This window comes from Alexandromys fortis, unplaced genomic scaffold, assembly GCF_014885135.2.
Source record: "Alexandromys fortis isolate MF-2015 unplaced genomic scaffold, M_Fortis_MF-2015_v1.1 scaffold_254, whole genome shotgun sequence".
NCBI lineage: Eukaryota > Metazoa > Chordata > Mammalia > Rodentia > Cricetidae > Alexandromys > Alexandromys fortis.
This window is the reverse complement of record NW_026068130.1, coordinates 563,941-580,518: the sequence shown is the minus strand read 5'-3', so window position 1 is coordinate 580,518 and position 16,578 is coordinate 563,941. Positions and strand designations below refer to the sequence as shown.

Here is a 16,578-nt window from a genome sequence, read left to right as displayed (position 1 = left end):
AGGAGTCCTTTCTTGGCCCTGGGCAACACTGCATGTTGCCCATAACAGCACTAAGTGGCTGTTTACTACTCTGGCTAGGGTCACTGCCAAATCCTACTCTACCCACTGTCCTCAGGGAGATGGCTATTTCTATTCACCTACATCCTGCACTCCCTCCCTGGGCTCCATGGCTCCAGGTGCTGTTGTTACCCACAGGGGTGGGAAGATAGGCCTACACCTACTGCCTGACCTTCACATTCATGTGTGAGCACTCATTCCTGGCTGCACTGTGTGTTTGTGTTCGTTTGTTAGACGGTTTCTCTGTTTAATAGCCCCAGCTGTCCTGGAAACTTGCTTTGTAGACTAGGCTGGCCTCAAACCCAAAGATCCACTTGCCTCTGTTTGGGAATAAAGGTGTGCGCCACCACACCCAGCTTGCTGCACTGTATTTCTGATGATGGCTTTGACTTCTCTCAGCAGGTACCAGTGACATAAGGTCAAGTGGCCACCAAGGAATCACCTCCCTGGCCTAGGACTGACCCAACATCAACAATTCTTTGTCTTCCTCCACAGAAGAACCATGTGGTAGTTGCACACTGAAAAACACAGTAGTACTGTAATGGCAGACAACCTTAGCAGGTCTGGGAACACAAAAGGACTCTGGCCAGGTCAGTTCTTCCTGGTGGTTTATGGTTCTTCCAGCTAAGAATCTAGACCCACAAGCCTGCGCATAACCAGCTGCAACAGACCCAGAGATCAAATGGATAAAGCCAGGGAACAGGGCCCACTAGAACGCCACTCCATGGCTCTGCAGGGAGCACTTATAATGAACAAAGCTACTACTCCACATGACCTCAGGCTCACCCCAATTCTCACCTCTCCAAAGACAGGCCGGACTAGCGTAGACAAGCACTGGGACCTTGGCTGTCTCTTGATAGGTTCAGCAGACTGCAATGGGAAAGCAGGGCATTGGGTACATGGAGGAGATAAGAGAGGCTCCCTTCCCTGTCTCCTCAATCTCTGGCTTAAGCTGACAGAGTATATACACCAGGGGTCAACTCCCAAACTACAAGCCATCAGTTCTCATCAGGCCCACACCTAACCACAGAAGACCCAGGTTTCAGTATGATTCCTAGTTAGCTCAATACCACTCTAAGCTTAGGAACCACATGCTCTACACTGTCCTTCCCAGACCCCAGATGAGTGTTTAAAATAGCCCTAGGTCAAAGGCACTTTGGAGCTGACCTCCTCAAAGCCTTGTACCCAGACTGCATGCAGTCCCTATCTGCTTTCCCCAGGAAGTTGAGGCAGGACTGGTACATATGGGCCGTGCTCTGGCCCAGGGTATGAACAGACCTTCTGTGAGCTGTGCAGGGCAGTCCCCTTGTGCAGCTTGCTATGTGGACTTGGCCGGATGGTTGGGGGAAACGTCCAGATGGGACCCTGCTCCCCATCCTCAGCCTCGCCATCACTAAAGAGGATAAAGAATCAGAAGAGCTGATGGAGACAGGGCTGGAAGTAACCATCGTACCAATTACATCTTATTTCTCTGAGGTAGCCTCTTGGCCTAGGCTGCCCCAGTTAAAAGGCCCTATTCTTCAGCATGAAAGTTCCCTGCCCAATATCAGTCCCCACCCTAGCAACTAACTCTAAGCCTGCCTCTGGAGGAGACCTCCGCTGGCATCAAAGCACCCGGGGAGCCCTTTAGAACAACAACAAAGCCTACATGTCAGAATCCTCGGAACTGGACTCCTCGCCATGCCCCTCAGACTTCCAGCGCTTGTAGCGGTCAATGAGTTCAGTGAGAAAAGAGGTCTTCTTGGTGTAGCGTGTGATGAATTTGTGCTTCAGGAGCTCCTTGGCAGTGGGTCGCTGCCAGGAAGACAGTCAGAGCTGAGTTCCACCCTCACAGTGGACACAAGGCAGGGCAGGTAGGGATATGAAGGCTGGGCCCTGTCTTACCCCAAATAAGCATCCTCCCTTCATAAGATTCCCCAAGACCCTCAGCTGCCTGGGGGAGGGGGGAGTGGAGATAAGCCTTACGAATCGTGGGTCCTTATTGAGGCAGGCCTCTACAAACTCCTTGAAGGGTTTACTGTGATGGCCCTCCAACGTGGGTGGGTTATTCTTGGGAATCAAGAACAGGACTCGCATAGGGTGGAGGTCAGAGTTTGGCGGCTCCCCCTTGGCCAGCTCGATGGCTGTGATGCCCAGGGACCAGATGTCAGCCTAGACAGGTATCACACAGGACAGTTGCTGCATGTAACATTTTGGGCTGGTAGCAGTGTACTCCCACCTCCCACCCAGAACTCACCTTAAAGTCATAAGCAGACTGCTTGATAACCTCAGGTGCCATCCAGAAGGGAGTACCCACAAATGTGTTCCTCTTGATTTGTGTGTCTGTGAGCTGCCCAGCCACACCGAAGTCTGCCAGCTTCACATCACCCTGCTCCGAGAGCAGCACGTTGGCAGCTGCTCAATACAGGACAGGTGGGCATCATCCTTGGCTCCAAGAGCCCGCCCCAAGTAGCCCTGCATGCAACTCCTTGATGAGTCATGGGATCCCTGGCCCCTGGGGATAGCAGCAGGGATGTCTTGGGACCTCGGTTTTTCTTGCCACTGTGGGCCAGCGGGCCACTGCTGACAGAAGCAGGCAAGCTGGGGGACCTACAGGAGTAGTCCTATCTTTGCTCCAGGGCTTCCCTGTTTGCCTTTTCTGACAAACCCCAACAAAGGTGACATCCACATCACATCTAATCATAGTGACATTAACCAAAGGGTACAGCTAACACGAGCTAGTCAGGAACTCCATCACTCTGTCCACAGGTAGTGGGCTGGCCCAGCTTTGTGAGTCCTCATTAGGACTGGACCACACCTGATGCTGAGTCAAGGCTTTTGCCATGTACTAGGTACACAACTGGTTTCCTTCACATACGTGAAGACTGAGACTAGGAAGGTTTTCCAAGGCTTGGGAAGTAGCTCAGAGCAGAATGTTTGCTGAGCGTGCACAATCCCCTAGCTTCCATCCTCAGTGTGGCCATTTAAAAAGGGGGTAAAAACATACACCCCAGTTCCCAGGTGGTAGAAGGGCTCCCCACATTCCATGCCCTCAGGCACCACAATCTACTGGTTCTACATGCCCATCTCTTTCTAGGTCATGAGCAGAACTGCAGCCATGCCCACCCCGCGGGACCTTTGATATCTCTGTGGATCTTGCGCTCTGAGTGCAGATAATCCAAGCCCTTCAGAATCTCCCGTAAAATGGTGGCAATATAGGTTTCCTCCAGTGGACCAGGTTTTAGCTGAAGAAAGACATCAGGGAAGAAGAACCTCGGTTGTAGCTACGAAACCCACACCACCACAGCTCTGGAGCTCCACCACCCACCAATTTCTGAGTCCTTGCATAAGGCTTTTGTGTTCCTTCATTCTGAAAGTTTCAGATGTCAAGGATAATGAGGGAAGGAGAAGTGGGGGGACAGGCTTTTTCCAGAGGCTGCGTGGTGGTGCACACCTTTAATCCCAGCACTTGGGAGGCAGAGGCAGGCAGATATTGAAGACCAGCCAGGTCTACAGAGTGAGTTCAGGACAGCCAAGGCTGTTAAACCTGGCTGAAACCCTGTCTTAAAAAAATAAACTAAAATAAAACAAGCCATTTTTTATCTTTTCTGTGATTATAAAGATGAGAGTAGGTTCTTAACCATGACCTTGACCCTCTTATTTATTTGGGGGTTCTAACCGTGCCTATGACCCCAGGCCAGTAGAGGCCCAAGACCTCTTTCACCATCAATCAGGGCAAGATAAGCAGTAATTTGTTTTGGGAATTGACAATTCCTGATTAACATCTAAAGCACTAAGTCAGTAGACAGGTGGCCTGAGAAAGCCCACAAGCCTAAGAGTTTGCGGAGCAGTGGCCCCTGGGGCACTGGAAGACACCACAACCCCCACAGCAAGCTGCTCATTGCTTGAGCTTGATCTTACCAGGTCCAGTGCAGAGCCGCCACCCAGGTACTCCATGATAATCCACAGCTTGGTGCTCTGGGAGCAAAGAAACATGTCAGTGCCTGGGCAGCCAATGAAGGAGGCAAACCCAAGAGTGGAGTCCACAGGCCAACCCCTCTACCTCCACCAAAAGATGTCAGCTAGGGGCTCAGGCTACTATGTCAGCAACTACACTGGCTAGTTCCTACCAGGAACCCAAATAGGAAAGGGTTCTAGCCAGGCAAAGTAGTAAATGCTTATAATCCCACACTTGAGAGGAGCTCAAATTCAAGGTCAGATGAGGCTACCTTGTGTGGTTTTTTGGGGGGGGGGCGGGGGGGGAGTTCAAGACAGGGTTTCTCTCTGTAGCTTTGGAGCATCCTGGAACTCACTCTGTAGACCAGGTTGGCCTCAAACACAAAGAGATTTGTCTGCCTGCCTCCCAAATGCTGGGATTAAAGACGTGTGCCACCACCGCCTGGCTTAAGACCTTGTTTTTTAAAAAGGGAAAGAAGGGATAGAGAGATGTCTTGGCAGGTAAGAGCACTTGATGCTCTTCCAGAAGACCCAAGTTTAATTCCCAACACCAGCATCATATGGCTCACAAAGGGCTTTAACTCCAGTTCCAGGTGGATCCAATACCCTCTTCTGGCCTCCTCAGGCTCACACACATATTCATGTGCACATACCCCCACCTGGCACATATAGGTAAAAGTAATAATAAAAAATTAATATTTTTCAAAGGAGGTCCAAGTCAATCATGGTGGTGTATGCCTTTAATCCCAGCACTAGAGAGGAAGCAGCAGGAGTGTATGTGTGAGTTTAAGGCCAGCCTGGTCTGCACAATGAGACACAAAACTACATAGAGAGACCCTGCTTCAAAACAAAAACAACAACCAAAAGACACTTATACACTAAAACCCAAACAAACAAAAACAACAAAAAATAGAGGGCTAGAAGTGGTGGCATACACTTTAATTCAGCACTTAGAGACAGGCCAATCTCTTGTGAGTTTGAGGCCAGCCGGGTCAAAATAGACAACGTCCAAGGTGAAGAGCAGGAGAAAAGGCCTCACTGACCACCCAGCTACCATACCTCTGGTAGAGGCACCTGATGGATAGACCAAGTGCTCAGAGCAGTAGCTAAGTCTACTTCAACAGCCCAAGTGCCCTCCTTGCAGGTCCCCAAAGTACTGCCCGCAGGGGCCCCTTAGACTGTGCCTAACAGAACCCACAGATAAGAAGACAGCTGGGTTGCCAACTGAGCCTCGCAGATTGGCACTTCTCAAGAGAACAGTCTTTTTTTGTGACTCTCAGCTATGGGGTGGGGGTGGGGACCCTCTTTGCCCTTCCAGAGGAATTCCCATGTGCCCAGCAGTGCCTTTCTCTGCTCTCCTCTACCCTTGGGTACAAATTAATCCCTCTGGAAACAAAGGAGAAAACATGGCACAGAATCTTCAGAGTGCTCCACCCCCAGCCACTACAGATGCCCCTCCACCTTGCAGATACCTTCAGGTAGGAGCCGAAGTAGCGGGTGATGTAAGGACTATCACACTGGCTGAGCACAGTGATCTCTTGTTGGATGTCCTCGATCTCATCCTCTGCCTCTTCCAGGTCAATGATTTTGATGGCCACCACCTCCTTGGTGTGGTTGTCGATGCCCTTGTACACCTCCCCAAACGAGCCCTTGCCAATGCGGTCAAGCTTGGTGAAGAGTTCCTCTGGGTCCACACGAGAGTGCTATTGAAGTCAACAAGGACAGAATGTTGAGACAGAGCACAGACAACACCCACCAGAAGAAGTACTAGAAGGAGGCTGCTCTGCTGACTGAGGGCATGGCCACTGCAAGGAGCTAAAGGGAAGGGAACTCACCTCAATTCTTTTCCAGCTTTTTTCTGAACCCTTATTCAGAAAAACTAAACTCTCCACTCTCCAAGAATCACTTTATTCAATAGATTGGATACAGTAAATCAAATGTATCTATAGACTCAACTCAAATGTATCTATAAACTCAAATGTAGACTATAAGCCTTAGTTAATACCACATCTCTAAGTGCCCTCATCAGTTGTCTAACAGTGAGCTGGGCCAAGACCTAACAGAAATGACAGGTAGGAATATATATATGTGTGTGTAACAGAGTATTGTAAAACTCATTTTACTATAAATCTAAAACCGTTCTAAAAAAAAAAAACAGTTAAAAGTAATGTGTGCTGGGGTCTGGAAAGATGGCTTGGTGGTTAAGAGCACACATACTGCTTTTGCAGAAGATTGGAACTCAATTCTCAAAACCGCCTACAACTCCAGCTCCGGGGGATCTGAGGTCTCTGGCCTTGGAGAATACCTGCATGCACATGTGCACACCACCCCCATAATTTAAAAATAAAATTTAGCTGTGCATGATGGTGCACACCTTTAGTCCCAGCACTTAGGAGGCAGAGGCAAGTGGATCTCCAAGTTCGAGGCCAGCATCGTCTACAGAGCTAGTTCCAGGACAGCTAGGGAGCTAGGGATACACAAAGAAACCCTGTCTCAAAAAAAGAAAAAAAGGAAAAAAAAAAAAAAAACAAAACTAGAGAGAGAGAGAGAGAGAGAGGAAGGAGAGAGATTAAAATTTAGCACAAGCTAACATGTTTTCCACACTTCGAAAAGCTACACCCATTAAAGTACTGATCTACTTCCAAATCAGTCCTCTAGCAAGCTACACCCCCAGACTAGCACTGAGTTGAACACTTTCTCAGATGCTTGATTCTAGATACTAAACACAAAAAGTGCCTTTGATGGCTCTTAGAGTTAATGAAAAAGAACTTATCATTGCTGAACCAACAGTGTTGAAGACACCTGGTTTAAATACCAATACACTACAAGTGAAGAACCAGGATGCAAAGGTATGTCCTCTGTCCAAACCACACTACAGCGTCTGAACCAGGGCTGCCTCCAGGAACAGAGACATTCCTGGGCTGCACAGAAAAGGACAGAAGCAGAAGAGCTTCTCCCAGGGCCATCAGTGAGCGTCCCCTGCCTGTAATATCTGGCAGACTCTGGAAAAGAACGTGCTCTCCATACCACTGACTAGCAGGCCCAAGACCTAGGAATGGGAATACTGAACCTCATCCAGTTTTTCAACCCTGCGAGGTTTCACCTCCATTAGGAAATGCTTCCCGAAAAGGATGTCCATTAAAAGGAACCGAATATGACTGGTGAGATGGTTTATCTGGTAAAGGCACTTGCCACGGAGACTGAGTTTGATTCCCTAGACCCACATGGTGGAAAAAGAGAACTGACTCCCAAAAGCTGTCTGGTGACCCATACGTGCGCCATGGTCAACACATGGGGAGGTACAGTTTTTTTTTTTTTTTTGCTTAGCATAACCAAGACCTGGAGTTCAGCCCCTGGTCCCGCACGGGGTGGTGGGTGCAGGGAGCAAGACACAAAAAGGCAAACCACATTTATTTACAACTGTGTTAAGTACTGATGCTCAAATCCCTCTGTGTTTAGGGAACAGCTTGTCCTAGGTGTTTACCATGTTCCTAAGGAGCCTGTTCTCTAAGAATGACATGCTGCCTGCCTCCCTGAGGCCTAATTGCCCCAGCCTCTTCTCTCCAAGCAAGGCAACTGGTTTCAGAGACCTGACTAAACCCCATTTGAGACTTTCCAGAGATAATTCAATCGTAGAGACACAGAGAACCACACTCCCCAGCCTATTTACAAGCCAAGCAGAGAGAAGTGTGGAGAAAAGAGCTCCAGGAACAAGGGCAGTGTCAACACAGGAATCGCCTGATCCCTCCAAGCAAAGCTGCCTCTGAGAGGCCTGAGTTGTAACACAGCGCCATGCAGTGCCCAGAGCAAGCACTTTGAGTAGACTAGCTGTGGTATCCATATGTACCCTACTGTGGTTAGAGAGATGGCTCAGTGGGTTAAGCGCACTCAAGTTGGTTCCCAACAACCCAGATGATCTCAAGCACTGCCCACATGTGGTGTACATACATACATGCATGTACTCACAAACACACATAAAAGTAAATAGACCTATTTAAAAAAAAAAAAAAAAGGAAGGAGGAGGAAGGAGGAAGGAAAAGAAAAGGACCAGGACCAGAAGATGGCTCACTAGGTAAAAAAGCACTTGTCACCAAACCTGACAAACCTGGGTTTGATCCCCTGGACCCACATAGTAGGAGAGAACCAATGCCCATAAGTGGTCTTCTAATATTTACACTGTGGTACATACACACCTACCCATTCATAAATAAATGTAATCTTTGTTTTGTTTTTTAAAGAAAATGAAAAGGGAGACCAATCCATCCAAAGTGACCCTTCTCACAGCCTCATCAGAACTGGCAGCCAAACCCTGAGACCAGTTCTCACTGAGCGACAGTCGATGCTTGGAGCAGATCTGCTGCCTGAAATCCTGAAAGGCCACACTGAGATTTGACCAGACAGAGGAAGCAGAGCACTGCCTGAGATACCTTAGGCTGCACAGGCCAGGGAGTAGTGTTTGCCCCCCAAGCTCTTAGCTTTTCAAGTGAAAAGCCAAGAAAAACTCCTCCAGTGTGGCTGATAAGACAGACACCTTGGCTGTTCCAAGACTGGCACTGGACCCAAGCCGGATGAGAATTAAACACTCTGAGCCACGCACTCTCAGCACACTCACCAGTGTGTAGACCACCAATAAAGGTGTAAGAGATCGGTACAAAAGTACCTCAGTCTTCTGCCACCTCCTGTCTGGGCAGGGACCACTTGATGCCCTGCTCAAAGCCAGTCCTGAAAACCAGGTGCAGGATAAGGTCCACAGAGCAGACCTTTTTCTGCCTGTTTCTGCTCCAAGAGCCCCCACAAACACTTCCTCAAACCCTCCTCTTACCACTTAGTCCTACTGTTTCCTCAGCTGCTACTGCTCCACCTTGAGAGCCATCTCAAGACTCCAGGAGGTCTAGCTGATGACCTGAGGCTAAAAAGTCTTATCACTGGTTCATCTAGTGCCTGCTAAGCAGCCTGAGAAAACCTGGGTGATGTAGAACCACCCTCTGATCTCAAGGGCCCCTTTTCCCATTCCTGACAGACACAAAGTCCTCCCACACTGCCCAGCCATACTGAGAATCCTTAATTGTCCTCCCCTTGGGGAGCCTACAGTCAGAATTGGGTCCACCACAGCAGCCCAAGAAGGGAATCCTCGGGTCATGCATTCATTCACCACTGCCTCAGAGAGTACAGCAGACCACAAAGCCAGAGTTCTAAGTTTTCAGCAAGAAAGGAGGGAACCTCACTCTTCAAAGTCAATGCTTTTTGGATAGCTACATATATGGACCAGCCAGCACGGTCCTGACATTATATTTACATCTTTGAAGCAGCCCTAGTCCCAACCCTAACTGGGACCGCTAGGCAGCGTCCTGATCTGGGTGGCTCAGATTTCTCTTCTGGACAGATGTGCTATGAACCATCACTCAAGCCATGTAACTGGCTCTGCGCAGTTGAGACTATACTCTCCATTTACTCCTAAGGCTGTTATACATGGAGGGTCACACCCACCTCGCCCAGCAAGGGTGAAGCTCTTCTCACTGCAGTTTTATTCCAGGACTTTATTCACTTTCTCTCTCTCTTCCCCTCTCTCCTCTCTCTTTCCTCTCTTTCCTTACCCCCCCCCCTCGGGCAAACCTCTCCCAGCCCTTAAGTAAGCATGGGCTGCCAATCCCGGATTGCCAGGTAGGCACTGCCTATAGGTTCACGCATATGCAGGCAGCTGATAATCATTGCGTGATCAGGCATAAGCCAGACTTTAGCCATAGGAGTTGTTATACATCTCCATCAGGTGTGACACCACGCAGCTCGCTACAATGGAGCCTCTTGTGTATCTGCCAACACGCCTGCTGTGTGTCACCCCCCATCCCTCCAAAAGAGAAGCTACCCAATACACACCCTCAACTACCACCACACAGTGCTTGCCCATAACCATCTGGTCCTTCCAGAGATGGAATGGCCAGGTAAAGGGTAATCTAAGGCAGGAGCGAGGCTATGTAAGACAACAGAATCCTTACCACACAAATGGGCAGTTTCAAGGGACTCCATGGCAGCCATGTTTGGGAGAAAAGAGCCCTAGAAAGGTTTATATTACTTTCAGAAGCCAAGTATGTCTAGGCTGGACACAGGTGCTTTGTCTTTGAGAAAGGTCTCCTAGCCAGCATCCCTCTATTCCCTTACAGTTCACAGCTCCAATGTGTCATCCTGGGACCTACAGGAGCTAAACCTCTTAAAAATAAACTAGAGGCACATTTTTCCTCTCAGAATGTTATATAATTAGAGGCAAAATGTCAAAAAAAAAAAAAACATTTAAAATGTGTTAACTTAATTCAGCACCAGTTAGCAAGCCGGGGATCCCATCTGTTGACAGCTGGGCCGAACGCCCTACCCAACAGCTGAGTAGTCTTCCAGGCGGGCTTGGTTTCCTCCAAGGAGCCCTGCCTCCAGTTCCTGCCCACAAGCAGCGGACGGACGCGCTTCCTGTCTGCACACCCAGTTCTCAAGGATGCAGGGGGAAAGGGGGGGGGGCTACTCTGTTCTCAAGAGCTGATTCCCTCGCTGGGCAACTGTCAACCCTAAGTCTAACCAAAAAGCAAATCTCACAGCTAAGCCCAGGAAAATCAGCCACCAGGGCAGTCCACTCCACTTCACTAACGGCTGTCTGTCACGTTTGCTTTGAAATAACAAAGAGAAAGGGAGAGAAGGGATCCAGAGAGCAAATCCCCGAGTCCTTGAACCCTATGCCGCCTCATCCTCCACGCCTGTGCGGTTCCGTGCTGGGATTGCATCCCGTTAGCCTAGGAAGGAAAAGCCCATCTTCTGGAGGCGCTCCGAGCCTGGCTCAAGCAGGTCCTGCACCTGTCCACAGCAGCTCCTGAGCAGGAGCCGTCACATAGCAGAGGGGCCCCGTGGATCTCGTCTTCCGCCGGCTCGGTCGGGTCGCACAGGCCACGGTGACCTGGACCCGCAGACGCTCCCCAGGGTACACGGCCTCCGCCCCTCTCCCGCCTGGCGTGGAGAGATCCGCTCCACCGCGAACCGCCAACCCAGGGCACGCCGACGCCCACACTCACCTGGTGCGCGAAGCCCCTGAGGTGAGCCATGTCCCCGCTGACCCGACCGGTCCGTCGTAGCCACTCCGCCCGTCCGCCTCAAGCACCTGCGAGAAACCGCAGGCCGCTGGATCAACAGCAGCCCAGGGTCGGGCTCCGTGGAGTCCCTCCACCCGCGACCTCCGGTCCCGAGCCCGGGGCCCACCGACCCGCCCTCAGGGCGTGCCCGGCCTCCCAAACAGCCAGGCGCGGCCCGCTGGTGGCGCCCACCTCCGGGAGGCTCCATCCCGGAGTCCCGGCCCGCTTCGCAGTCCCCACGGCGGCTCCCACCGCAGTTCAGTCTCCCGGAACGCCCAGGCCTCCCAACCCGTGAGGTGGAGGCAGAGGCTATGGGCAGGGTGTCGTGGCGAGCGCGAGGCTCTGTGGGACTAGGAGTCCCGCCGCCCGCCCGGTACCCCGGGCCCGCGAAGTTGAGACTACAAGTCCCAGCTGGCTGTGCGGTAGGATGCGGAGTCGCACGGATACTCTGCGGCCCTGGGGGTGTCAGACTACAAGTCCCAGCAGGCCATGCAGTGGGGCGGACCGTCGAGAGGCACTTACACACCACAGATTGGATTGGAACCTTGAGTTGGGTTCTTGCAAGGGCTGACCCACCAGTTAGGCCGCGCGGTGTGCCGGGTACAGCGCGTGCGCAGTTGCCCTGAAGTTTTCCAGGCCTTTCAATCCACCTCACTTTCCCCGAAGCTGTTTACGAAGCCTCGGGGCTAGGACTAGTATCATAGATTCACGACCCACATTACCCTCAGAGCCTGGTGCTCTAGCTTTAAACGCAATATACACACGCACGCACACACACACACACGCCTTAGAGAAGTCGCTCAGCACAGCTCATGCCTTGAAGCTCATACTTCTCCTGCCTCAGTTTCCCTATAAATATATATAAAGGTATAATCGTAGGGCCCTAGGACAAGACCGGGTGCTAGAAAGATGTCTGTGGTCCTAGTGAGGTGTCCCAAAGCTGGAAGATGCCCTTCATCCTGTGAAATCAGGTGGAATTCGTCATGAGGGACCAGGTCTGCAGTGTCTGCCTCAGCACAGTCTCCTAGTGTGCCACGGGAGGGAGATTTGCCCGGTATTGTGTCCATTCTACAGACTCAACGCCTGTGAGGCTCCCTGCAAACCCACAGCTTCCCCCCTGACTCTTCCATTGATGAAGGCGTTTTGTGTCTGCTCCCTGGTGGATTTCCTTTCTCTGCACCATCCTGGGGCCTTCTCAAATCTTGCATCCAAGACAGCACCTTGCATCCAACTCTGTTTCATCTCCAAACTTTACTACATGGTCATTAGGGTGTTCGTTGTGTTATCCCCCTCCCCTGAATAAAGTAGACTTCCTGCAAACACTGGGCCCCATAGAACTATGTCCCGCTAATGGGGGCAAAGATGTTTATTGCCCCTGAAAGAGACTATCTGTGGTGTGGCCTTCAAGATAGCCTGACGGTTTGAGTCCCCTATCTAGCCCTCCTATAGCAAAACCTGGCATTTGGCAAGTCCTACTCTGTTTTTTAAAGACTTATTTCTGGGCTGTATGCTACATGTGAATGGTTACCCACCTGTTGCAAGATAATTTTTTTTTTTTTGAGACAAGGTTTCTCTGTAGCTTTGGAGCAAGATAATCTATTTATATACTGAAGATGGGTCTGTTTTACCTCATCTGCCAAGGGAACCTACTGATTGGCTTCCTAACAAGCTGAACAGCCAATAGCTAGGCAGGAGAGGATAGGCGGGTCTTTCTTGGAGAGAAAGGAACTAGGGGAGGAATTTGAAAGGCACCAGCTAGACAAGAAGGAAGTAGGATATACAGTATTAAGGAGAGGTAACAGGCCACATAGCAGAACTCAGATTAATATACACGGGTTAATTTAAGTTTTAAGAGCTAGTTGGGAACAAACCTAAGCCAAGGAAAGCTTTCATAATTAATAATATGTCTCCGTGTTCAGGAAATGGCATCCAAAGAAAGACCTGTTACAACCATTAAGTCCTGAAAAGGGCGTTGGATTCTCTGGTGCTGGAGTTACAAGGTGGATTGTCTGCTGATTGACATGGATGCTGGGACTAAATTCTGGTTCTCTGAAAGAGCAACCAAAATTCTTAATGGTTGTACTTTTGTACTTGTCTTTTAAGACAGGATCTCACCCTATAGCCTAGGCTGACCTAAAACTCACTACATAGCCCATGCTGGCCTCAAATTTACAGCCATCCTGGCTCTGCCTCCCAAGTGATGGAATTTTAAGCAGGTACCTTCACATTCAATGTGAAAAGCCCTATTCATGAGATTAAATTGTATGTCTTCTTATCTCCTTATTCTTGGATCAAACAGATAGCCAGGAGCTGTTGCTATTTAGGAAGACTTCTGTTGTGATTTGGCTGTGAAGCATTTCCCAAGAGCATGAAGAGCAGGCTCTGGCAGAGAAACCAGGTTCAATTTCCTGCATCTACATGATGACTGACAACCATCTATCACTCCAATTCCAGGGGATCTGAATCCTTTTCTGGCCTCTGTGGGCACCAGGCACATAAGTGGTAACACGGACATACATGGGTGTGGAATGTCTTATTATACATATAAAACAATAAAATCATTGTGGCTTAGTTATTGCTGTGATAAAACACCATGACCAAAGCAACGTGGGGAAGAAAGGGTTTATTTGGCCAATGCTTACGTACCACTGTTTATTTTAGCACAGCCAGGACATGTACTCAAACAGGACAGGAACCCGGAGGCAGGAGCTGATGCAGAAGCCATGGAGGGGTGCTGCTTACTGTCTTGTTCTTATTGCTTGCTCAGTTTACTTTCATATAGAATCCAGGATCACCAGCCCAGGCATGGCACCACCCACAATGGACTGGCCCCTCCCTCATCAATCACTAATTAAGAAAATGCCTACATCCTGACCTTATGATCTCAGATGACTTTTGTGTATTTTGAGTTGACATAAAATCACCCAGCACAACTGACCCCCTTGTCAACCTGACACACAAACTGTAAAGCACAGCATATTTTAGCCCCAGGATTACACATTAATTTCGACATCACAATATAAAACATTTTACAAACTTAAAAAGTCCCATAGTCTTACAATTTCAAACACTTAAAAAAATTCAATCTTGGGGCTGGAGCGTTGGCTCAGTAGTTAAGAGTCTGTGTAATATCCATGCTGAACATGGAGAAGTCAAGCTGATGCCCACAAAGAACCTTTGCTCACATGCTCTACTGTCTTAAGGAAGGGACTCTGCAGGCTACCAAAAGAGAAAGGTTAAACCAGCCCAGCCACAACCTTTGGTCTACATTCTGTCCTGTCCGCACAATACGATAGTGCGATGGTGGAACAGGATCGTGGGAGTTACAAATCACTGTCTGGTTTGACGTCAGGCCCGCCCACTTCACAATGGAGCTCATATGGGACACTGCTTGGGTGACAAGAACCAGATTACATAGCCCAGAGACTTAGGGTAAAACAAAACATGGCTGCTCTAAAAAAAATAATAATAATAAAATGACTACTAATAATATTCAGCTACACTCACAGATCAAGTGTAGCTGAATTGACTACTAATAATATTCAGCTATACTCACAGATCAAGACTTTATTCCACCATCATAAGGGAGGCTTCATCCTGCAGCAGAGGGGAACCAATACACAGCCATCTCTCTCTCTCTCTCTCTCTCTCTCTCTGTGTGTGTGTGTGTGTGTGTGTGTGTGTGTGTGTGNGTGTGTGTGGGGGAGGGAGAGAGAGAGAGAGAGAGAGAGAGAGAGAGAGAGAGAGAGAGAGAGAGAGAGAGAGAGAGAGAGAGAGCTTGGAACATGTAGCTCTAAGTGATACACCTCCAGCAAATCCTTCCCTTCTCAGGGAACCCCACAGAAGAGGAGGCAGAAGCGGTGTGGGAGGCAGAGGGGATGGAGGACACCAGAAGAACAAGGCCCTCTGAATCAACTGAGAAAAGCTCATATAAACTCACAGAGATTGGCACAGCATGCATAGGGCCTACACAGGTTTGTACCAGGTCCTTACATATAGTCTTTAGTTTAATCTCTTTATAAGACTCCTGAGTGTGTGGAGAAGTGGGTCTCTGATCTTGGGCCTCCTCTTGGAGATCGTTCCCTTCTGTTGGTTTGCCTTATTCAACTTTGATATGATGGTTGTTGCTTTATATTATCCTATTTTATTTTGTTAATAAAATCTATTTTCACTAGGTGGTGGTGGTACACAACTTTAGTCCTAGGACTAGGAGGCAGTCGGTGCTCTTAACCTCTGAGCCATCTCTCCTGCCCCCTGCTGGTCTCTTTTTAATCACCACTGATTTCTCAGCTCCAGCTGACCAGCATCAACTGAGCCAGCAAAGCAAAATTTCACTTCAGTAGTTCTGGCATCTTGTTAATCACGCCTCTTCAGGCCCAACAGATCAGAACCACAGATTCTCAACTCAAAGTAGCAAACTTCCCTGATAATATCATTAAGGGACTCACAAACATCCCTCTGAAACTTCATAAACCAGGCCTCTGTAGTGGCTTCTCTGCTCCCTCTTTGATATATCAGGTATATATCAAAGATATATATCAGATATACCAATATCTGACTCCCAAGTCCTTGTTAATAATAGAGTAACTTAGATAAAAACATTTGGCACCCAACATGTGGCACAACATCATGTGGATGCTTCTGAAGCCACCACTCACTCACACACACACACACTCACATTTTCATATTCACACACACACACACACACACACACACACACTGCTGCAGTCACTCCTTGGACTCCTTGGGTGGCTTCTCCCATCACCACCACCCACACCTTCTTTTGCTGTAGTTCCCCTGTGTCCACTCCCTGGGCCAAAGCCACATGCACCCACCTACAGAGCCTGCTCAGGCTTCTGCTGCTGCTAATCCTCCACATGGGCACACAGGACACTCCATTCCCACTTGGTCCTGCTACAGCCACCAACCACAGGCTGTCAGCCAGGCAGCTCTGACACCTGCCATGTCCTTGGCTCCCACTGTTCCCTAGCTTGCTGTACCCCTTTCCCCCACACCCTCAGCACCAATTGAGCCAGCATCTGCCTGGGTACCACTCCCCAACTGTGCCCCCTGGCATCCTGACACCACCTTCCCCTCACTTTATATATATATGTATTTTCTTTTTTCTCTTTGAATGCTTCTTTATAAAAATGTAGAGATGGTTTTAGAGTTGGACTATGGCTCAGTCCCTCTTCAATTCCAAGCATGCTGATAAGAGTTATATCAGAGTTTCTGTCTCAGATCAGGAGCCATGAAATGGGACAGAATGAGGATAATCATATACTTGATAAACTTTCTTTGCTTTTCCTCATATCTGTGTCTTTCTTTATATGTCAGAATATGTCCTTGTTGTTAATGTTTAAATTTCCCATAACAAGCAACAAATTTCCCTACAGTAATTTTTGAAGTTTCCAGGATGAAGATGGGGCCCCACAACATCAACTCAACCTGGTTTTTATGACGTCATGAATATTTTTTT

General features: G+C 49.0%; 1 protein-coding gene across 3 annotated transcripts in view; it reads right to left on the bottom strand.

The window, feature by feature from the left end:
* The window catches only part of Stk25 (serine/threonine kinase 25), a 48,668-nt gene that overhangs the window by 1,691 nt on the left and 30,399 nt on the right, over positions 1-16,578 (bottom strand). For 2 of the 3 annotated variants that reach the window (XM_050125956.1, XM_050125957.1), the window contains 9 exons: positions 11,043-11,128; positions 5,466-5,696; positions 3,958-4,014; positions 3,173-3,281; positions 2,294-2,451; positions 2,023-2,208; positions 1,706-1,851; positions 1,336-1,450; positions 856-927 (listed from right to left, as the gene is read on the bottom strand). In XM_050125956.1, coding sequence (XP_049981913.1) covers positions 856-927; positions 1,336-1,450; positions 1,706-1,851; positions 2,023-2,208; positions 2,294-2,451; positions 3,173-3,281; positions 3,958-4,014; positions 5,466-5,696; positions 11,043-11,072 — 1,104 coding nt within the window. In that variant the 5' untranslated portion in view covers positions 11,073-11,128. Of the gene's footprint in view, positions 1-855; positions 928-1,335; positions 1,451-1,705; positions 1,852-2,022; positions 2,209-2,293; positions 2,452-3,172; positions 3,282-3,957; positions 4,015-5,465; positions 5,697-11,042; positions 11,129-11,291; positions 11,494-16,578 lie in introns of those variants that run through there. The other variant, XM_050125955.1, reaches the window with a different exon arrangement.